Source organism: Nelumbo nucifera, chromosome 2, assembly GCF_055504915.1.
Source record: "Nelumbo nucifera cultivar China Antique chromosome 2, China Antique-T2T, whole genome shotgun sequence".
Taxonomy (NCBI): Eukaryota; Viridiplantae; Streptophyta; class Magnoliopsida; order Proteales; family Nelumbonaceae; genus Nelumbo; species Nelumbo nucifera.
Genome location: NC_142650.1, coordinates 10,520,270 through 10,544,507, shown reverse-complemented (window position 1 = coordinate 10,544,507; position 24,238 = coordinate 10,520,270). Strand labels below are relative to the sequence as shown.

General features: G+C 37.1%; 2 protein-coding genes and 1 long non-coding RNA gene across 5 annotated transcripts; 1 reads left to right on the top strand and 2 right to left on the bottom strand.

Moving 5' to 3' along the window:
• Window positions 1–4,005: 4,005 nt before the first annotated feature.
• LOC104594946 (transcription factor bHLH51-like) lies at window positions 4,006–6,362 on the bottom strand. 2 transcript variants are annotated; one of them, XR_016082068.1, is made up of 3 exons: window positions 5,953–6,362; window positions 4,775–5,427; window positions 4,006–4,689 (listed from the first exon to the last, which is right to left on the bottom strand). XR_016082068.1 is itself a non-coding variant. In XM_010255503.3 (2 exons), exons 1-2 carry the CDS (start codon window positions 6,250–6,252, stop codon window positions 4,909–4,911), a joined length of 819 nt encoding a protein of 272 aa, XP_010253805.1. In that variant the 5' UTR covers window positions 6,253–6,362; the 3' UTR covers window positions 4,006–4,908. The 2 variants fall into 2 exon arrangements, 1 of the variants encoding a protein (XP_010253805.1); XM_010255503.3 differs by having other exon boundaries at window positions 4,006–5,427.
• A 5,149-nt stretch (window positions 6,363–11,511) lies between these two features.
• Window positions 11,512–12,500, top strand: LOC104594944 (uncharacterized). Its single transcript, XR_734808.3, has 2 exons — window positions 11,512–12,024; window positions 12,149–12,500. It is a non-coding gene; the product is annotated as an uncharacterized LOC104594944 (long non-coding RNA).
• Window positions 12,501–13,675: 1,175 nt separating this feature from the next.
• On the bottom strand, window positions 13,676–19,514 carry KT1 (potassium transporter 1). 2 transcript variants are annotated; one of them, XM_088898664.1, is made up of 9 exons: window positions 19,062–19,514; window positions 18,025–18,358; window positions 17,357–17,602; window positions 16,326–16,376; window positions 15,981–16,241; window positions 15,834–15,886; window positions 15,601–15,715; window positions 15,213–15,467; window positions 13,676–15,115 (listed from the first exon to the last, which is right to left on the bottom strand). In XM_088898664.1, exons 1-9 carry the CDS (start codon window positions 19,092–19,094, stop codon window positions 14,106–14,108), a joined length of 2,358 nt encoding a protein of 785 aa, XP_088754790.1. In that variant the 5' UTR covers window positions 19,095–19,514; the 3' UTR covers window positions 13,676–14,105. The 2 variants fall into 2 exon arrangements, with proteins under 2 accessions (XP_088754790.1, XP_010253804.1); XM_010255502.3 differs by having other exon boundaries at window positions 18,025–18,268; window positions 19,062–19,511.
• Window positions 19,515–24,238: the final 4,724 nt, after the last annotated feature.

The following is a 24,238-nucleotide window of genomic DNA, read 5'->3' as shown; positions in this document are numbered from 1 at the left end:
CCAGTCAGATCGGCCCGACCGAGGTGGAGGTCAGCCTGGGCGAGGTGCTTTAGGCTAACTCACCAAGCTAGTTCGCTTACTCAGCGCCGATGTGTCGCTCAAAGGCCACATGTCGTGATGTGATTTGGATGACCAAATTACCCCTCATCAATATCGATCTCAATTCCAATGAAGAGAACGGAAGTATAGATCTCAGTTCCGGCAGGTTCTAGATGAGAACGAGAGGGAGAGGGAGAGATCTACAGAGATGTTGACCTCAGTTCCGATGAAGAGAATGAGTGTAGATCTCAGTTCTGATGGGTTCCAGAGAAGAGAGTGAGAGGGAGAAGGAGACATCTGAGAGATCTACAGTTCCGATGGATCTGGAGGAGAGAACGAGAAGGAGAGGAAGAGATTTGAGAGACCTACAGATCTGACGGTTCCAGACAAGAGAACGAGAGGGAGAGATCTGAGAAATCTACAATTTAAGTGGTTCGAATAGTTTTGGAGAAGAGAACGAGAGGGAGAGGGAAAGGGGGAGGGAGAGAAAGAGATAGAGAGAGAGAGAGATCTACATATCCGATAGTTCCAATGTTTCTAGAGAGGAGAACGAGAGAGAGAGAGAGAGACTTTTTGAAAATTTAAAGAAAGTTGAGGGTAAAATGGTCTTTCTCATATTTTGTTGATGCACGTTAATGACAAAAAAGCATTAGTAAATCGTCAAAAACAGTAAGGGTAGTGTTAGACAATAGTCAAACAGTAGGGGTATTGTTAGTCAATTAACTAAACCATAAGGGTATTTTAAGAAATTTGCCTTTTTTTATAGAAAACCAGATAAATACAAGAAGAAACCAAAAACAAGAAAAAAAAAGAAAACAAACTACAAAACAGAGTCCTCTCATGGAGAAGATAGCAGACAAGAAGGGGGCAAGACAAACTGCCCAACCCAATGCTCCTTTGGCTGCCAAGAGATGAGTGGCCTTGTTGGCTTCTCTTAGAAAGAATCTAAATGAGAAAACACCTGAAATCAGATTGTAAATATCTATTAACTAATTCTACACTTTAGAATTGATATCAAAAGGTGTAGGCCATGTTTGGTTCATTGCTCTGTGCCTCATTCTCTTAATTATTGCTCATTCTAGGCAAGAATGGGCAAGAATGAATAGCATTAGAGTGTTTAGTTACAAAATTTTTCCCAATGGCCACATTCTTTTTAAAATGAAAAATCAGCCCCATGGCACAAAAATTGACTAGCATTAGGGGTGAGCAAAAAAAACCGAAAAACCGAACCGACTGAAACCGAATCAAAAAATCGATTAGCCGAACTGATACAACTTCTTGCCCATTGGTAGTATTGCAACAAGGATCAACCCATAAAATAAATCTACCCAATCAATTATTTTCTACCAAATTGCACATAAAAAGAGCATGACTAATCTTATATGGAAATTGAAGATTATAACTTCAGGGCTTATCAAAATAATTAAAGAAATCTCTCAATAACAAAATTAAACATTGAAATCTCTCAAGCAATCAAAGTAAAATAACAAGTAAAACTCATCGATCAAGATCCTCCCTAGCCTTGTTGAAGCTTTAGCCGTGCTTGGACGTCATTCTCCCCTCTTCTCATCTACGAAAGACTGAGAAAATAACGCCAAATAACCTCTGAAAGCCATCCCCCTTTTAGGTTAGATTTTTCCTTTTTATTGTACTGCAAGGCTTCCTCAATCTGCTCAGCCCGGATTCAAGTCTTATCCCGCAATTTTCGCCTACATAGAGATTGATTTAGAGAAAACTGTCAACAGATGAATTGTAGCACTATCTCTTAGCTGTCCATAGACTCAAGAATCACCGAATTTAGAGATCTGTAAAGAAAGATACACCAAAAATTCTAGACTCTGTTCAAAGTAAAACGGGAAACGAATTAGCACTCATACTTGGGTCATGGAAGTTGGGTTAGGGTTTCTTGGACCTATGTTTGGGCTTTCCTCCATTCAATTTTTAATTATTTCATCATAAAAATTGCACAAATAATAAAATTGACATTTATAATATTATTATGGAAAAGTATTACTTTTAAACTCTTTATTTTACAAATGTCAATTGTTGAGTACACTTTAGATATACACTTTCATGCTTATCTCGGAAAAGCACTTTTACAAAAGTATTTTTACGAAAACACTTTTATAAAAATACTTTTACAAAAACACTTTGATAAAACTACTTTTACATTAAAGCACTTTATGAAAGTACTTTTACAAAACATCTATGCCAATTGGTAAACATTGACTTTTGGAGACCTAGGTTGGCAATTTATGAATACCGAAACAATTTTTTTTTAAGAATGAAATAAGTAACATTGGACACTTATTAGTCTGAAAAGAATTCATTTTTAGGAAAAAAGTGTTGGTTCATAACAATATTTTTTCATTCCTCCTATTTTTATCCACTATTTTCCATTTTAGAATTTCATCTTGGTAAGAATGAGAAAAAATGAGAATTGAACCAAACATGGCCTTAGCTTCCAGGACTTTAATAATAGTCTGATTGGTTCACCACGCAGCACGCCCATAGCACATCCCACTCGTGCATTAGGAACATTTTAGATACTTATTCTCAATGTGTGTGTGTGTATTTACAATAAATAATGTATAATTATGTTTTAGATATGTTATATGTATTTTTTAATTCAATTTTAATTCTTTATTTATAAAAATATTAAAAATTGTAATTTGAGACCAAAAAGGAATTTTTTTTCGTAAGAATAGCGGGATAAGTACCTATAATCCCTTGGGATGCATAAATCTCAAAAAATTACACAAAAAAAAAATCACCTCAATTGAACATTGAATTACAAAGTTATGGCCCTCAATGCATGCATTGAATACGCAACCGCGAGCCAAGGACCAATTCGAACGAATCATCCACAAAATCAACTAAATTTAATGGTCCTTGATCAAGTGAATGATTACCTGACAGGCCTTGGCAACCTAGCACTCATATATATGAATAAGATGCACTCACGATTGGTCACATAACACATTATACACATTTGTGTTTGCAGCGCTATCTGAACTCGGAATTAACATAGTGAATTGTTGTTGGACTAGTTTTGTAGGGATCGAAATTTTAGAAGAGGCTTATGGAGACAAAAAAAAAAGAAGAGATTATAAAGCTTGAAATGTTTATTCTGTGCCTGTGGGTCCATTTAATTTCTGACAAACTTTCAACTCTCAATGTCTCAAACTGAGAAGGCCCGTGCAAGTGAAAAATTTGTTTTTTTTTTTTCAACATATGAGCTCCGAATTCGATCTTTGATCATACAGAAAGAGAAATTGTTTTTTTTTTCGATGAAGAGGTCCTTCGTTAAGCTACCAAACGTCCAAAACACATAAAACAAAAAGTAAAGAGTAAAGACAGTGTAATACACTAATACTAACCAGGATTCGCTCTATTGATACAGCAGCCGGATCTGCAGCTAGCTTCTGCTGCTCCACTCAGCGAGGACCATACCATACTCAAAACAAGAAATTACGCCACTCAGACTGGGTGAGCGCCTGAGATGGCAGTCCGGTGTGCATGATTTTGTCTCCTGCCGGTGTCCAGATCTTTTTAAAATTCCATTATTATAATCTTAAAATCGGATTCAGTCCTCACAACCACTTGCAATCGTTTATATTGTGAATATTTCTATACTTAATTTTTTATTCATAGGGATATTCCCAGAGAACAGCTGCAAATGACCGAGTACGGTGCGAGCACCATTTTCTTTCAGAGGACTGAATCCAAACAGCACCATTTTCTTTCTGAGGACTGAATCCAAACAGCACCATTTTCGCGGATTCAGTCTTTGGTTGTCAGAGATTATAGAGATTTAAAAAAAAAAAAAAAAGAAACTTGCCAAACGGCACCGAGGTATAAGAAGTAGGAGTGAAGACGTCTTCTCTGAGCTTAGAATAACGGAACTCCAGCAGATCCGGATTCACAGAAGACGTCTTCAACATGTTCAAATTCAATGACACTAAATTCAACCCCAATAGTTTTGGCCGCCTCATTCCCAACAGACTATCGGTCCAATCAGTGTGATAACATTGATTTCGAGAGGAGGCTACCAATAAGAGGTTTACCTTTGCTCAAGGCTACTCCCAACTAGGACAAAACTCTTGAACAGTTACGATGATAAATAAGAGAGCTACCTCCCATAAATCACAAAGACATCAAACTTAACAAATCTGAAGATCCTTGTTGAATCATTCTTATCCTACACAAACAGTCAAACTGTCATCGTGCATGGTAGCAACCCCCCCCCCCCCCTCCCAAACCAGTTGCCTGTAGGACAATCAGCTTCGTTAAGAGGGATTAATGTGCTCAAAGAGGATAATGTTGTTTAACTCTGCTTCTTTTAGTTTTGATTGTCCCGATCGACTGGATCCCTCCTCATCCCTATCCTTGGCAGAGAGGACAGGAACTTCTATTAGTCAGTTGTTTTTAGCTTTTGTCTGTGCTCCTTTCTCCGTTTCTCTGCTTTGTTTTCCGGTTGCTAGTGAAATGACTTTTTTTGCCCCCAAAGGATAGAATTTCTTCATTTTAGCCTAGATCTTTATATTCAATATATAACAAGGCCATGGACTGTTGAAGCAAAACTAAGAGGATGTTCTCCAATGCCATCGAATTGCTTCCTACCGTGAGTTTCAAAACTGTCGATCTGGTCTGAAAATAAAAACATGGGAAACATGTTATTTGTTTTAAAGAAAAACAGCATGTTTTTGTCTAGCGATTTGATATACCAACTTACTTTTGCTTCTCAGATCAAAAACACACTTAAAGAAACGTTGTGTTTCATCATTCTGCTCGGACGTAGCAATTTTAAGCATAAAGAAAAACAAAGATTATAATAAATGGCTAATTTAAAAGCCACTAATATGGCAATTACACTAGACAAAGTTCATGATGATCACTGTAAGACTGTGAGTAATATGAGGGTAACAAGATCCTTTGCCTCTTGCTTGAACGGCCATTCATGGAGCCCCCTGACGCTGAAGCAATTCTATTCAAAACTACATTGAGAGACTGTTTGAGAGAGTTTAAGCACACACCCTCTTCGCAATCTTTAGTGCAAAGCAGCAAAACGCTTATAACCCTGCCACCCAGAGTAGCCATTTCTGCTCTTACTGTTGTTAGCCTCAAACCATTGAGCGCTTGGTTGAGATCGGTGAACAGTTCCGGCCGGTCGTCGCAACAAAGTGAAGCCTTGATGAAGTGGTTGTCTTTGCTGTTAGTTGTGGTGGTGCTGCTGGTGTTGGTAGTGGATTCTGCACTTTGATCGCAATCAACGATGACTTCATCAACGTCGGTCGGAACTGTGAACAGCTGGCTGACCTCCACCGCTTTTCTCTTTAGATCCTTGACATGATCAATTACGCTGCCCAACAAAGCAGCCTTATCCATCTGCACCAGAGAGGAAAAGAAGCATTATTGACTTGTATCTGGGTTCACGTTTCCACAGGGAGAAAAAGCAACCTCCCAGTTTGTGCTCGGAGTGGGTGGCCAGACAAACCACCACAGTCGTAAAACATCAGAAATATTGTTTAGGGTCTTCTAATTAATAGTCAGGATCAGTGTTTGTTAGTTATGTTGATGGGGATGTAACAGGAATAAGCGAGTAAAGTTTTTGTTTGACTGAACGAGTTAACACGAATAACTCAGTTAAAAAAGCCAAAAGAAAAAACAAACAATACGCCGAGAAAAGAAGCTAACTTTTTATTCACTTTTTCAGACGATCCGAGAGGCTCAGCAAATCAGCACTTTCTTTCCGTTAGGGATCGGGAGAATTTATGGAGAAGGACTACAGTACCAGCAAAGCCATACCCCTTAAAGAATTGACAGAAAGTTCCCTGAGTTCACGTATTCAAAGCATGACACCGGAGTCGCCAAATTTGGAATTCTAGACAGGGAGAAATTGTTACTATTTACCTTGTCAGAACGGGGAATCAATTTCCTGAGAGTGGTAAGATGAGAATTGATCCTCTCCCGACGGCGCTTCTCGGCCTGGCTGTGGCTCTTAGAAGCAGCGGTAGCTCTATCTTCTGCCATACCCTCAACAAACAAAGAAGATGGAGGAAACCCATGAGCAGGGAAGGAGGTAAAGGCCTGAGAAGGCAGCAGCGGAGGAGGAGGCGGCAGCCATGGAAGGAGAAAGGGTCCTCCATTAAGTGCATGATAGCGAAGCAAATGCGCCTCCTCAGGCCAACCAGGATAAAGGCATCTCTCCATAAACTTAAAAGCTAAAAACCTAAAACCCTAATCCAAACTTAAAAAAACTCCTTACTTTCTTCTGCATTTCTAGTCTTATCCGCTGCTTCCTGTTCCTGTACCAGGCTTAACATAACAACACTAGGGGGGGAGTAGGTTGAAGTAGGGAGGGAGTAGGGATTCCCATTCCATCTCCATCGTAGACCCATAATTACGGTGCTTAATTTTTTTTTAATTTATTTGATGTCGACGGTGATGATAAGGTCTTAGGAAATATCAAAGATTACAATTAAGGGACTATCTTGTTTGGAAGTTTCTTCCTGTTTACTGCTTCAGTGTTTGAAAATGAAATATAATTTCCTCATCTTTTATGCATCCGAGATTTGCCTTCTGGTTCTTGGTATAAACCGTCCACGGCCTTCCGTTTGGTTAGTGGTTTACTGTTATGGAACACCAAGACGAAAAGCATAAGCTATATCTTATCATGTTACAAATCTCAATGTTTTATTTCTTAACTACTTTATTCAATGAATACGTGTATCGTAGTAATTGAGTAACATTTTGTTTGCTTCTAGGACTCTGTTGTTTAACGCTACGAAGGGATCGGAATTTGTACAGCGAGTGCAAATTAACTGACTGCAAATTCTGGTTAATTTGCTCTTGCTTTAAGTTTGATTTTGTTATGCTTTTTTGTGAGGGGTAAAATGATATGGCCCTCATTTTATATGAGCAGATGAAAGCGGGAGTGAGGTTGTTTGTTGGAAGTATAGAGATGTTGCCCCCTCTTTATGTGATAGGAATTAGGAAATCAAGATAAGAGGTGTATATATGTTGAATTTTGCATCATTTTTTGGATACAAAATTGTACTGCATGCCAATGAATGTATATGATACTGCAAAATGCCAATGAATTTTGCATTAGGAATAGTGAAAGTAATGGTTACAAACAAATATGTGCAAATCTGAACTGAGTGCAAAATTTGCATCTAGTTCAGATATACAATGCAGGCATACAAAGCCTAATAGCTGGATAAGGGGTGGCAATGGATACCCAAATTCTTTCCACGCATCCCATCGCCAATTGGTAATGTCTGAATTCACACAACTTTGACCCAGGCATGGTTGCTGCTTCGTCCATAAAAATGAAGAGCCAGTAGTATCCCCATAAACATTTAGGGAGTGTTTGCCAACGTGTATGGCTTTATTTTTTCAAAAACAAAAGCAATTATCACATCAGAAAAAATAATAATAACAATACCCAATATAATCTTTTTTTTTCCTTAAAAAAACAAAACCATATATACCGGCAAACACTCCCTTATTAATCATTTGATCCTAAAATTGCAAATTGATTGAAGGAAACCGAACAAATCCACTTGTTTGTTTTATTGTTGATTGTATAATTTGTATTCATGTAATACAATCTAGATTTTAGTGTCATTCAATAAGATCCACAAAACCATGAGTTCTAATTATTTTGGTGTGTGATGGATGAGCTGGCTAAAGATGCCGCATGGCTATCTTTGTGACCACCCCCTCTCGAACCATGTCGATGCCACGCGTAATGGAAGAGCACGACTAAGAAGGAGTGTCCCGCACGAACAAGGAAGAGGACTTCAACGATGAAGAGGAAACCTCCCAAAAACCTCGGTGGATGCCCTCATCTTTACAATCCCGGGAGCCCTATCCATCTATGACATGAATACCCAACTATAAATAGGTATTCCCCACTCAAGGTAAGGGACTTTTGGGAACCACATTCCTCAAATACCTCTTTACACTATCTCTTTGGCTCGGAGCAGAGCTATCTCAACATGCTCGGCCCGATCGCACCCTTCTCTACCCTACAGACTTGAGCATTGGAGTATCTACCTAGGAAACAACTCATCGGGCCTCTAACCTTTCTCCTGGTTGTAGATCTCGATGTGCGGCTCCATCCTTCCACCTCGGCCTCGTCCATTTGGCATAACTATCTGACTGTGTCCTCGGTTTGAAAGACCTCAAATCGAACAACATCAGAAACCACCTATATCACATATCTAGGCCCGAACCAGATAAAACATGTAACATAACTAATTCATATTAAAGGATCCGGGTCTTAAAGGATATAAATATACCCGAACTCACCCCATTTATATCCCTATGTGGAAATTGGTGGAATGATTTTGTCGTCTTATAGATCCAGTGAAAACGGTGTTAGGGTTACCATCCAGATTTTAAAATCATTAACCAGACAGCTATGTGAAATTTTAAAGTGTCCTTTATTAAAACATTTTATTTAGTCGACCTTCCATTAGATGTAAGTGGAAAATGACAATTATAATACTAACATTCATTTAAATAAATTTAATCAAAAGAAACTAAAAATAAAAATGTCATTTTTGCCCTTAGTAAAACAAGGACAACCATTAATTTATGTATTTGGTCAATTTTATTTTCTATACAAAAGTGTTAAGGATACTTTTGGAATAAACAACCATGCATCCATACCCTTGAACATTTTTCACTCAGTTTAGGGGTATTTTTGGAATAAAAAACCATGGGCCCATACCCTTGAACATTTTCTACTTAGTATATGTTTGGCACCAATGCTGCAGATGAGAAAACGGTGTTGCTAATGTGTGGGTTGGAAGCATTGTTTTCTGAGGAAACAATATCTTTTTTCTATTTGGAAGTGTTGCTGCCAGGTAGGACATTTCCTGGAGCAACAACAACACTTTATGTTTGGTACTAGTGCTCCATGACTATTTTCAGCACCGGTACCCATTGTAAGGAAGTCCATGTCACTGCCACATCATGTTCTCATTGGCAGCAACAAGTTGCAATCTGGGAAAACGCCAAATCCGACGTTTCTCCAAACCACACCTTCTTGATTTCCAAGGCATGGCTTGGAGCACCGTTTTTTCCAATGTGGCACTGATGTGTCACCATTTTCTAGAGCAACGGCATTGATGCCAAAACAGATGCTTAGTTTAGTTGATTATGTTACTATTTTCAGGCAAAACAAATAGTTCTTAATGAATTAAAAATGTCGATTTAAGTAAATAGGTTGAAAACAATAAGGGATGTTTTAGTAAAATATAAACTAATAGAATAGGTTTAAGTAAATCTGTAAAATTGTAGAGGTATTCCGATAAATAACCTAATTTTAAAATATTGAGGCATTGAATTGAAATACACTTGGAGGGTGTTTGGTTCTGTTTACATTTATTCAGTAAACATTTTGTACTTGTATGACTACAAAACTGAGAAATACATTTATTGAAGGTGTTTATGATACATAAACTTCATTAGGCACCATATCAACAAAATGCCAATAAACGCCAACCCATTTTAAAAAACTCCGGAATGAAGCTTAGAAACAGGAGTGGTGCACAAAAACTTAAGCTTGCTTTTACAAACTTGGATGCATACAAATACAATTAATGAGACATTTGATAACGGGGCGCCTATGTGGCGCATTCAATAAACATTTATTCGAAAAATGTAAATGAAAACAAACATATACTTGATAATTACAGTAAGGGCTAACCGAAAATTCTCACTGTCACACCCACACAATAGGGCTTTAGACTCAAGCACACACGTAAACCTAACATTCTAGGTCGCTTTATCCTTTTGTAAAACGTTCTAGGTCGCTTTTACAACTTGTATACAAAGGTTAAAAGCCAGATTGGACGTAGAATCCATGGAACCAAAGCATGAATATGTAATAATCCATGGAATAAAGGCATTAGCCACGAGTACGGATCTATCTCACCATGTATCGAATACAGTATTTATGTGTTATTTTTTATGGGAGATATTCTCGATTCACGGTGGGATGTGCGTGTAAAGTGAGTGTAAGGTGCGCTTTATGAGTAGCAGATCCCAATTCATTTAATTATCCTTCTTCCTTCCTACGATATCTGATCCAAAACAGTGACAATACAGAGTAGCCATTATGGATTTGATGGTTTAGATGATCCAATCATGTGACTGGTGACTGACCATCTCCTGCGCACCGGGCGCACAGCTTCCAACACAATTCAGTCAAATTGACAGCACCCAGAATACAGAGACAAGTTATAACACCGGCAGCAGTGTGTTTCTGTTTTCTTGTTATTAGCCTGAACAAGATTCCTTTTTAACGGTATCATCATGGCCAAAAGTGTCAATCAGTATAGCCTTTGGATTTCTGGTCTGTGAACCGCAGAGGCAGAAGTCAAACCACAAAACAAGATTATTGAGAAGATCTTCTTATAATTTTGGCAGTTAAAAAACGTATTGAGTTTTTGATATAAGATTTGGACAGTTCGAAGATTGTTTGGTAGATACACATCTTGTTGTGTATGTTTCGAATCTTTGTATGTAAGATTAAAATACAAAAGATGCAGTAAAAACTTCTCAAAATAAACTTATACACATTTTTTCGACCTTTCTTTTAGCGACTAAATCTTGCATGCGCCAAATAAAAATAAACTGATTTGCCACTTTTCCAACTTATAAACAGCTAAAAACCCACACAGAAAAACGCGCCAAATCTCTCGTACTCGTACCCACGCAACATCGCCACGCCGGTCTCTTGCGAAACACACAGCCCCAGTTCCGCTCAATGAGAGATGGAGAATCTAGGATGGAATAGGAAAGGGAATGGGATGAAGGCCTTGATCGTCCTTTATGCAGGCATCCAATAATTCAACTATATGTATATTTCATCTTTAATAATGAGTCCAATCAACCAAATTTTCTGCAAACCAACCCAACCTTGGGTTGGCCCACCACTCCTTCTAGTGGTCTGTGTTTGTTATTGTCCTGTTGTTCACATTCATTTTACTCTCTGTGGGCAGACACAGACTCCTGCACAACCAAACAAAAAACGGGCTTCAATAACAAACACTAATTAGCGCCCAACGTAGGTCCCACGCACTCATCATTGTAACACCAGAAGAAAGACTTTAACACTTGATGCGACCATTGATCAACCACTTGTTTTGGACTATTATCCTCCATCCACTTTATTAATATTTATTATATTATTTTGTATTTGGTGTTTATGGAACGCTTCCTTCTCTATTTCTTTGTATATCAAATATATATATGGTTTGGTTTCTTTAATTCAGTTCGGTTTTTGGTTTCTTATATATTTTATATTATTTATATATTGCATATGAATATTATATATATATATATATATATATATATATATATTTTTTTATTTATTATTTATAATATAATATTTTATATGTATTTTTAATTTTTATTATATTTATTTATAATATATTTTATAAAAAGCAAAAAATCAATAAACCAAGCTAATAATTAATCGAATTGATCAATTGGTAATTAATTGATCGGCTTTGATTTAACTTTAGTTACCAATTTTTCAAAAATCGATACTATTAATTCGATTTAAAATTTAGACTAACAATTTAATTAACCGAATCATGAACACCCCTGATCTTTGGACACCCTATCGACCTTATAAAAAGCCAGGCATATGTTAATCACATTTGGCATTCATTTGTATGGGACCTTGAATCTAACCAAGAGCCATCATGTCATGATGTCAAGCATCAGTTTCTCTTTGGCGAAATAGATTGAGGGGTTGGCCCGCTACTTTGTTAGAACGAATAATCCAAGAAAGAAGAAAGTGTCTGAACCTGGAAAATCTGATTAGCTTGAAGATTTGTCACGCTGGAAAGAGAAAAAGAAGCCGCAGATGTGGAACAATTTTTATGGCGTGATTTCCTATCAAGTGATTTTGTCGTCGTGGAAAAAGGGGCCGTAATATTTTGATGCTTATACTTCTTCGTTAAGTTTCTGAAATGCTGAATAGTATATTGTTAAATTTGAAATCTTTTCAGTGCTATTATTTTGCTTTGCAGCTTTTCTCTCTCAAACACACAATCACACAATCTACTGGTTTGAAACTCAGGATCTTCCACTTGGAAATCGGCATCGGAGGAGCCTAGTTGGTAGCCTGGGGCAGAGTTATTTCTGTATCGCACCTGGCTGGCGATTGCTATAATGAAAACCGGACTACAATCAGATGAATGAAGAAGAAAGGCAAGCAGCATGGAGGCTTTGGAACCTAAACCAGTACCATGTCAGAAAGAAAGATAAAGTGGTCTAAGGGCCTCTTCACAAACTTGGTTTCCCTTTTTTTTTTCTTTTTCTCTTTAATTGTAGCGCTTAGGCTTAGTTTATCTAAAATCCATAAAAGAGAACTTTTAGACAAAGCCCATGTTCAATCATTCAATGAATTAAGCGTTCAGTTCCTCCTAGAAGGCTTGAAATTCTCGTTCCAACATGGATCAATAATAAACACGGGGAACCCAAAACCCAAACAAGGTACAACTACATGCAAACCAATTCAACCCATGAAATTACCTCTAAATGGACTAATGGCCTCCAGAAAAGTTTGTTTTTTCTCTGCATATACTAACTTTTTGTTAGAAATTGAAGATTTGGTAATTATCCAAATTTGTCATAGATGAAAAGGTCCAGGTGCTCATCTAAGACTAACTAAGAATTCTTCATCTACAATGTTCAGGTAAGTTATGCAACCTCTCCTTCATATTCTTATGAACTTTGCTTCATTAATTCTCTAACTACATACTACTTTTGCAATTTGTTCTGCAAATGGACCAAAGGTGTCATAGTCCGCATGATATCAAACAATTATGTTGATCGTTCAGTTCAGATTCTACAAAATCAACAGCAGATAATATTGATGTGAATGTGATATTAATATTTATTCAGCAGAAAGATATGACTATGAATAATTAGATCCCAATATTGTACCCTTGCCTCTGGATGCTGTAACAATTAGACCTGCAGAATCTCTTCAGAAATTGTCACGGCTCTTCTTCCTTAGGCCATAATTGTGACATCCTCTACTAATTACTTTTGAACCAATGAAACAAACAGTTTTGTAATGGTCTTTCGATGAAATGCTGCTGAATTTCTTTGGACTTCAACAACTCTTTATGTATATGTATTAGTGCAGGACGCACATTAGCCACATTGTTGCATTGCTATTTAGATGATCTCCCTGGACAATCCTTGATCTGATATGTACTTTTGCCAATTCTTTCTGAAACATCTCGATAAAAAGTGTAATGCTCAGACAAAATCATTCATTTGTATAAATGTTTCCAAGTGCTTGCCACAAAATAGTGGCTGCTACCACCACCTTTAGTTACTTTCCATGTGACTTGCATGAGAACCACCTCTGCAAATTCTGCCTTAGATGCGCTTTTGTCTCAGAACAGTCATTCTCTTTTATCACCTCAGGCTCAGTTTGGAAAGAGTACAAATGCAAATATGTACAGCGTAAATACATGCAAAAGAATACAAAATATAATGTTTTGCACTCTACATATTTGCATCTGTACTCCTTCCAAAATCAGCCTCAATTTCCATGTATTAGAAGAACTGACATTCCACAAACTGCAGAATATATCTCTAAGGAAGATACTTCATTGCATGATGCTCACTTTTATACAAAAGGAAAACCTGTATATAAAACAACAATATATTGTTGAGTTTTCATTTTTACAACTATACAATCAAAGGGTGCTATGCGGATCCAAAGCTCAACGATGATAAATGTCAGCGGCTTTTGATCTTGACCAAGCATATATCCAGGTCCCAGGAGTCGCAATGTCACAGACAGCCTTGGCCTCATAACATTGATTTCAACTGCAATGTGTAGGAAGCTCAGGTCTTCCTCAATTAATGATGCAAAAGGTACAGTTTTCAAATTGGAGAATCCAATCTTGCCACTGTTCTAATGATTCTGAATTGCAGTGTTTTTTGGGGTTTTAGTCCTTTTTGATGGGGTCAGGATGGAACTCTATGCCAGAGTAGCATGGATCTTTCTGTACAAGCTAAACATAGTAGACCATACCAACTTCCAGCAAGGAGGTATGAGGTACGTTCAGAACAACATCAGGTCCCCTACAATTCTTACTTAAAAAAGCATAAATGAAATTGATTGCAAATTTTTTGATAAAGGAAGATGATTTCTTTGCTTTTGCATAGGAGTGCCCAAGAACATAAGCCACCCCAGATTCCCTAGCTTTAAGGATACGCAAAGATTCGTCCTTGAGTTGGGAACTCTCTACAAGCCCAACCTGTGACTTCACTTCTTGGATGTCAGATAAAGACCGCACCATATTTTCTTCCTGATGTGGAAATGTGAACGTAGGACCCAGAACATCAAGGCCTTCAATATCTGACATACTGAACTCGGATGATGGTTTCATAGTTCGAGCTAGCATGCATTCCTCTTCCATTTCTACAAAGTGGACAATCCCAGATACCAATCTATTCTCAAAATCATAGTTTTCTTGTTGTAGATCCTTGTATCCGTACCTGACAATGCACCTGAACATGCTGTACTCTTTTGGGCCCACCCTCCCTATGAGAAACCGTTCCCCTTCATTAACATAGGGAACTTGAACAGATTTCACACACACAAAAACTAGTACCTGATGGAAAGCAGGCAGGTTTGTCACAAAGTGTCCAAAAATGGCTGGTACCCCAGTCACCAAATTAGTGTACACAAGTCCAATTCCTGGGACTCGGACCATGCCAAGGCTAGGGCCTAAAGCCACTAGTCTCTTCATTGAAACCCTGTTCTCCACATCAAATTGATGTTTCTTCAATGTGCCATAGTTCCAGATATACATGATGCCCATGAAGATCATAGACAGAACAAGTGGAATCCACCCACCTTCTGGGACCTTGATGAGGGATGCAGAGATGTATAGAACCTCAATTGATCCAAAGAATAATAGAAATGCAACTGCAGTAGTTACTCTTTGCTTCCAGACAATTATCATCACCATTGATGTCAAACAAGTTGTCACAAACAAAACAATTGTGACTGCAAGTCCTACAAAACCAGAGAAACAACCAATGCCTCAATGAATGAATAACAAGATTAAATTCTAAAAAACAAAATATGCCCTCTTAACAACTTATATATGTACCATAAGCATGGCCCATCATGTTTGTGTCTCTCAATCCAATTGTAACAGCTAAGCAGAGGCACATTAGAATCCAATTGACCTCTGGGATGTAAATTTGACCATATATCGTACTTGAAGTATGAACGATCTTCACACGGGGAAAGCAATTCAATGCACAGCACTGGCTTATCATAGAGAAAGTAGCTGATATAACAGCTTGACTTCCCACCACTGCTGCAAAAGTAGCCACTATGAAGACTGGCCAGAAAACAGCTTCTGCGTTACAGTTAAAAAATAGTATTAATTTAAAAAGATGGCAAACAGGACAATTTGAGATTAAGGCTGAGTTGAGTTGAGTATAGAGCATAGGATACACAAAATCTATTCTGGTTCTTTGATAAACCCTTACCCGGTATAGCTTTATAGAAACTTCTCTGAATATCTTCATGATGCCTTGAGAGAAATGCAGCTTCACCCATATAAGCAAGAATCAAACAGGGATATACTAGAAATGTGAAAGCAATCTGAAATTTGCAGGTATAGTATTAGACTATTATTTCATCAAGGTTGAAGACAAGACAGAGATATTAATGCTGCATTCTCTTAAATGTTTTTCTTTCTAATTATCAATGTCTGCATTACCTTAATTGAGAGTGGAGAGAAATGGCCCAAGTCAGCAAACATTGTCTCTGCACCTGATAATAATTGAGAAATAAACAAGTTTCAACTTTATTTTGGTGGCAATAAGTATTGTACTGCTAAGACATAAAATATATGCCAAAGAACTACCTGTGATGGAGAGGACCACTCCACCCAATGACACCCAACCTTCAACTCCTGTACTTCGAAGGAACCTGAACATGTAAGATGGAGAAATCGCACGAAATACACCTGGATTCCATCGGACTATGTTGTATATTCCAATGCCACTAATACAGAGAAGCCAAGCTGTGACAATTGGTGCAAACATGAAAGCAACTCTGCGTGTTCCATGATGCTGAAGGGAAAAGAGCCCCACTAAAATGACACATGAGATAATTACAACGTAACCTGGAAAATGAACAAACAGACAAATTATGATCATTTGACAAGAATCAACATGTTAAAATAAAAACTAAGTGCAAGTGGACTTACTCTCGTGAAGTTCAGTAATCTTAATTTTAACACCCGAAACTGCTGATAGAACTGGAACAGAAGTCAGGCAAATCTGCTTTTAGTATACAAGGATTTTATTATGTTATTTAATACAGAACCATGAATCATGAGATGATAAAAAGGGTGCTTATCAAAGGATACTTAATGAAAAGATTCATCTGACATTTATTTTGAACCATAAAACCACATCTTTCACAAGAGTTGACAGCTAAAACTTGGAAAAAAAAAAGATAAAAATAGGCAAATTCAATCTCCACTGACTAAAAATACATCCTTTGTAGTTCTGTAGTGCCATAGGCAAACACAAATCCAAGTTCCATATTATGCAACTTTTGAGATTTGAAGGGACTAAAACCACAAGAGACAAAGTTCTCATCACTGCACCCAAACAACTCTAAATAGCTCACTTGACCTCTACAAAGTCCGCCCTTGCTGAATAACCTGGTATTTCTACCAGCACCAACTACCATTATGACTGTTCTAAAAGAAGGGTGATTACCCAATTATGGTCCCAGATATCTGATATTCTGATGTCTTGGGAGGAGCAGATTGAATAAACAGCTAAACTTCAGTATTTTTTTATTTAATAAATTGGCCACTCTCAAGACCTGAACCTGCATTCTCACTCTTGTCAGCCCAAGATTTTACAATTACACCAAGCAATGGCCCCTATGATCATTTTACAATCACTCTTACTAAGATCACATTTATCTCTCATCAATTCCACAACCATGCAGTTTCAACAGTCAACCTATACGTGCTATATTTCTACAAAAGAATTGACCAAAACAAGTTTATTTTTATTCCTACAGAAACATATACATATAACTTGGCCGTTTCAGCTTTTAAATCCTTTTTAGGACCCATTTTCCACTTCTATTAAATCCAACTGCAACTATATTTCAAAGAGTCAACCACCCCAGCCACCAAAAAATGAAACAACGAAATGATAAGTAGCAAATTTTGACATTTATTGCAATAAGGAATTTCAGAGTAAATCAATCTCTCACCTGAAATTGCTGGTGTAAGTATCCCATCACCAATTGCCATACAGGTTCCCAGTAGCACAAATATCAATAGCCCATTACGGGATTTTGGATACTTCTCAAAAAATAACTTCAGCTTAGCACTATGCCTTGTGTCCTCTGATGCTCCCTTCTGATATGTGGACAACTTCTCATCCACCGCTTGTTGATTGGGGAGAATGCTTAGCCTTGCATGCCTGCAGAGTAATGAGTACAGTGCAAAGGTGCCACCTGCACTATAAGCAAATAATTCACATGGAGGGTTTTAGTTTCCACCCACTTTTCAAGTCTGAAATAGTTAGATTTAAACTCATTAATGTTTCCCACACAATTTTCCCTCTTTGTGCACTGACAAATACCCAATTTGAAGGTGATAAAAGATCATTTTGGCAATTGTCTGGGAACCAAGGCTACTATAGTCTTATCATTCACCATTAATGGCAGAATTCATCTCAACAAGGAACACTACTTTGCTTGTTTTTCTTTTCTTTTTTATTTTTCTCATTTTTTGGATAGGTTGGAGAGTGGGAGGGAATTAAGCTGTGACATCAATGTCAAGTTACAAATAACATATTGGAGCCACCAGTTCAACATACTTACACATCTTAGATGAGCAATACATTGTACATACAACCAGGGAAGGACAATCGTACCTTCACCGTTGTCATCAGCCGACATCACAATGAAGATATACTTGAAGAGAGGGATGAGAGTGAATGTCCAGAAAATAAAGGAAAGCACCCCATACACCTCCTCATCATTCTCACGGAGGCTCAACTTCCCAGAGAAGGTGGTCTTGTAAACATAGAGAGGGGAGGTACTCAGATCACCATAAACTACTCCAAGACTCTGATAAGCCAAGGTGAGTATGGCCTTTGTGGAAAACCTCCTCGAGTTCTGGTTCAAGACACCACACCAAGTCTTCTTAACAGAGAGAACAAAAAATGAAGACACTTTTTTCATAAAATGAAAAAGGCACCTGTTGTACTGAAAAGAAACATGTAGAATAGTGGATATAAATTTGTTTTATTTCTTTGGTAAATATAACTATATAAGCATGCACCATCGGAACCCTATAAATTACTACGGAAACATTAAAAAATATTCTATTTAAGTATTTCGTGCAAACCAAGATCAACAAAAATGACAGAGCTCTGTAACTCGGTCCATCATTTAAGCAGAACCCTATAACGTTCTCCTAAGTTCAAACGGTTCAGAAGTATTGTACTTAATACGTTTCATTAGAACTCATTTTTATCAACACTACGCTTTTCTTCATACCTTTCATATGCGAGAAGCCAAGAATTGTAGAAAGTAGAACAAAATGGGACTTTTCACCATAGGCAATCCTTCCATATGTCTCAGTATGCACATTGTATTTACATATCTTTCATCCAAGCTCCAGTCATCTTAATGGAGGAGCATTTGCAATTTGCAATTTAAAATCCCAGATTTAAGAATCCAAAAGTTCGAGACAGAGAAACAAAATGCAAATTGAAACAGAGAAAAGGGAGAACCATTTGTAAGACTCCCACGGATCCAACTTACAAAGGCAAATAAAAATAAGAAATTCATAGCAACTATAATAATCCCAACAACTTCACAAAGAAGAAAACTTGAACAAGAAAAGAAAACCAACGATTCAGGTTCTGCTAAAGTGACAACTGTAAAAAGGGAGCAGGAAAGATACCTGTTGAAAGGACCCTTGCTCTAGTGTCTCCATTGATGGGGCGAGATTGATAACTGAGAAAGGACCCAAAAAAGAAAAAACAGAGGGTTCAGATTCTAAAGCAGAATCAAGGTCATGGTTCAATTTAAACTGCTGGAACTCGGTAGAGATTGTAGAAGCGGGCAGTAAGTAGTAAGCAGGTAAGTGTGTTCAAAGAGGTTATGAAATGCATTTAATGCCCCCCTCTCCGGTGGGATGTCAAAAAGGGAGGGAGTTCTACTTCTAGGTGGCAAGTTAGATAGACGATATCTGAATGAACTGAACCGAACAAACCCATTTCATTAGATGAAAACAATGTAGATTTTATATCATGCACCCGATGAAATGCATCCTCAATGGACCTTATCCCTCGATCTATTAATGTAGCCCACCATCTCCTCGATTGATGCCGTTCAATCAGTGGACCAATCTTGGAATGTGACACAACCAGACTGGCTTTCAGGGCCTCGACTTTAATGGACTGTCCAAACAAGAAAATAGTGGACAAAAATAAAGATTAGAATTAAATAAAAAAAGGAAAAAGACAGACAACAGTTAATAAGTTATCTGATTTAGAGCTATGCCCTAATAAAGTGGCAACCCTGCAGTTAATAATGAGCTTAAAAGTTGAAATGGGACTAGAATCTATTGTGGATGATGGACCTGAGTCACCAGACCATGACGATATTCATTAATAAGAGGGCCACGGCATTAAGCAAAAGGCCAAATGAAAAGGGACAAGATTTTTCCAAATATTTATTCTTTGTTAGCTTAGAGGCGCCCTGTTTTCAACCACAAAATTAGACTAGAAAAAAAAATGTGTGCATTGAATTTGTGCTCAATAGGTCTATTGATGAATTGTTTCGGTTCTTTCAAATCATAAATTCATAATCATGTTCATTCAAATGAGTTCATTTTTGCTGGAACGTGGTTTTATTCTTGGGCTAAATCCCCTTTCATGTATTATTACTTTGGTTCCATCTAGAGTTTATATTTGAGTTATGTTGTAAGCAATTTTTATAGAATCTTTCATTCAATTTTGATTTCAGAAAATTTGGTTCCTTTTAAAATTCTCTTTCACCTTCTTTAGACAACAGGGATATCCAGTCCTTGTTGGACTTCAGAAAATTTGGTTCCTTTTAAAATTTTGATTTCCATATTGTTCAATTCCTGCATGACAGAATTGAAACTGTATCTTGCACATGCGAACGCACATGAACTTGACCCAGAACACCTTGCCACATTTGCAAACTAAAGCCACTTTTGTAGATAAGTGTCATATTAAAATACAAAAACTTAAATAAGATAATATTATTTCTAGAAAACATCAATACAAGGTGGGGCGCATATGATTGTAGGATTGTGGTTGTGGACAACTTAGGGGGCACTCCACTACATGAACATTTTTGTTTTCATTTGTTTTTTTAGATTGCCACATCAGCTAAAAAACAGAAGACAGGTTTCTGAACTGAACTGTTTTTTTATTTGAAAAGAAAAAACAAATTGGTTTTCTTTCAAAAATACATATACATTTTGTGTATGTATATGTTTTTGTTTTAACAATCATTTATTTTTAACCAAAAATTTTATTTTCGGGTATACAGGTTGGCCAACTCGTTTCTATGACATGGCAGCCTTAAGAGATCATTCTCTCAAAAATGTTATTTTCAGATATACAAGGTTGACTTGACCCATTTATAGCACGTGGTAGACTCAAGAGAATTTGTTCTCTCAAAAGTTGTTTTTTTGAATACATGCATTGACCCGACCCGTTTCTGTATTTATATGTTAGGGTAGGTGGATTAGTATGGGTAAGGGGTGGATCAAGTGGGTCAATATGGGTGAATTAAGGTGACCTAGGATTATAGTAGGTTATGATCATTTAAGAAGTATTGATAATGGATCATGATGGGTTGGTGGGTCAATATGAGTAGATTGTTATTCAACCCTTACCCAACCCATGCACCCATTTGCCATCCCTATTGTAGCATCCCTGTCAAAAATAGGTGGATTAGTGTAGGAAAACTACCAAGCTGACCGGATCATTGAACCCCGTTTGTCAAATACCTACTACTAATTGATAAGACTATGGGTCCACAGACATCGGATCTAATCATGATCCAGTATATGGATTTGAATCCCTGTAAGGACCTAGGTCCAATTACAGTCTATGCATTGACCAGTTTTCATTAAACTGGGAAAAATACGGATACATCCGATGCAGAACTCTGAATTCCAGCCCTCTTCTCCCCTATAAACCACATCTTACCCTTGAATTTAGCATCAATTCATGGTCAGGATGCATTCCCCTATACTATGAGGTTATAAAATTTTGATCTAAACTGATTAGTCATTCTCCCAAAAAACAAAGCAAGTGAATTATTTTTTTTTTTCCTTCTAATTTTTTGTATTATTGCAATTGATGCAATAATGTTCCGCTTTTAGTGTATTACAAATTATTTGGTAAGTTGATCCATATCTATATTCGAAGCTCAAAAGACTCGGAACCAATGCATACAATAAGGTCCAGCTTTGTATATGCATATGGAGTACTTATGGGCCTAACTTCTTAACAACCTTTCCATTCAAATCCTTTGTTCAATTATTTTCTTATTACATACGTTATAATGATGTAGAATATGAAGGACCATGACTAGGACACATATCCCATTTCATGGTCAATGGGACAGATCACCCAAGTGTAAAAATAAAGAAAGAAATCCTTCATACAACGACAAGAATCCATAAAATAGAGGTCTTTTGGTCTTCAGGTCATCTACTGTTTGACTAATAATTAGGTCTGCCCCAATTGATTCCCCATTTAAGATTGCTCTATGTCTGTCAATGTCCTCTATTCAGAATGGTTTGAATTTTGAAATCTAAGCCTAAATTTCTTGAGATGTTGGATATGGTAATCGATTAAATTCTGGATGCATTTATATCAGCCAAAATTTCAGACATTTCTTCGAGGTTTCCTCCTTTTGTTTCATCGCTAATTTAGGGTCCAAAATGGCCGACATCTCTGATACTTGAAATCCTAAACATGCCAAGGGTGTCAATATGGGTTTTTGGATTTACTGTGGGGTTTCTTAAAATTGGCAGTTTCTTGTAGACAAAATACTAAAATCTAATCAAAGCTTGAAAGCATTCAAACAAAGGAGGAATTTTGACTGTATACTTGTGACCTTGTTGTGTGCTTATCGGCAAACCAACACTATTGTAGATATGGGCTGAAATAACAAAATCAAAATCTTTGATTTATTGATATGGCCCCATCTTAAATTAAATGAAATAACATGTAGGAGTGGCAACGGGGCGGGTCTGGGGTGGGATCATATTTCCTGTTTCCGCTTTCAATTCTGAAATTAATTTTCATTCTCATCTCCAATTCCCGTCAGAAATAAAATTTGTTCTCTATCCCTAGTCTCTGATGGGGATGGGTTCCTCGTGGAGATTTGAGTCTCCGAAATTTTTTTAGATAGTAGTATTTTCTTTAAAAAATAAATTTATTTAAAATAAATAAAAAATTTAAATTAAAAATAGTGTTTTAAATATATTTTAATATATATATATAATATAAATTTAATATAAATAACATTTAAATATATATAAATATATAATCGGGGTTGGGGCAGGGTGGGGACCTCAATCCCCATCCCCAACCCTGACCCCAATCAAGGATTCCTATTAATCCCCGTTGCCATCCCCGCCCTGCTAAAATAATCCCCATCAGGTCGGGGAAATCGAATCCCCGTCAGGCATGGAGAAAATTACCATCCCTAATAACATCTTAATAGGTTCATGGCAATAAATCAAAGGCTGTAATTTTTTGGTTTTACCCTTCACTACAATACTGTCGTAGCAAAAGTGAAATTCAATTATTGAATACTTGGCAATTTGGATACGTTTGTTTCAAGGTAAACGGGGGTGGATAAATTAGTGGATCCCATGGAAAAGAAAGAAATATGCATTCCTGTTTTGTTATTAATGGGTCTCATGGAAAATAACAACTCCTAAGCAGCTCATTTACCTTGGTAAATAATACTTTTCTAAGACTTGGGTAAATCATTTTCGATCCTTGCAAAAAATTACTAACATGTGATGGGATAATATTATCCCTTCAATATTAAAGACATTTTTATGGATAAAACGGTCATTCTATAATTGTACCTGGAAAACAAAAGAACAATGGTAAATGTATACATTTATCACATGAAACAATTGTCCAAATAAACTCATTTGCCGGAATAAATAATATATGGTTTAACAAACAAAGCCTTAGGATCCGAATCCAGATTGTCTTGAAACAAAACTATACACAGCATGTTGGGCAACCTATCATAAAACAACGGTGTGTTCATTTAGGCAATCTATGTGTGCAAAACAATGAGTTTGTCTCCAGCCCATCTCGTTTCCTTGAATCTCCTCAAGAACAAATCAAGTGTTTGTGGGTATATTTGGAAAAGGACTTTTGATTCCTTACGATTTGGACAGAGTAGTACTGACAGGTAGAAGTTGTTGAGATGAGAAGTTCCAATCCAATTGGAAATGGCATGCCTACAGGCTACAGCCAACCCTGTAGATAAACAGCCATTCCTTGGGAGTAAAATGGGCAGGAATAGAACCCTATGAATCCATTACTCATTGGCTTTAGAATTGAGAAAACAGATAAACATTTGTTCATCAAAATTTTGAAGCCAATAAGCAGCGAACACGTTGGGGCAGGAATAGAACCCTATGAATCCATTACTCATTGGCTTAATTTTGAAGCCAAAAAGGGAGTTTCCCCGACCCATGGAGAGACTCGACTCCATTACGCTAAACAACTCATTTCATTATCATGTATCAATTTTCAAACCCAACCTCTGGACTAGTCGTCAGATACCTATATCGAGCAACATAATTGCAAGTACAACTCTTGCCTTTGTGATTGACGTGTGACACTCGTAACTGTGTCAGATGAATTATTAGAAACCATATAAAATATAGAAATCTCTTTCTTGGAATATAAAACAAAAATATGCACATATGGGCATCTTGGAAAATGTAATTGAAGCATTTGGTTGCATTTGAGAGCAGATTTCACATAAGGCCTTTCTCAAGGGTGTAAATGCCGGTTAAGTGCATATATATACATTCTGGTTCAGTATATTGATAAT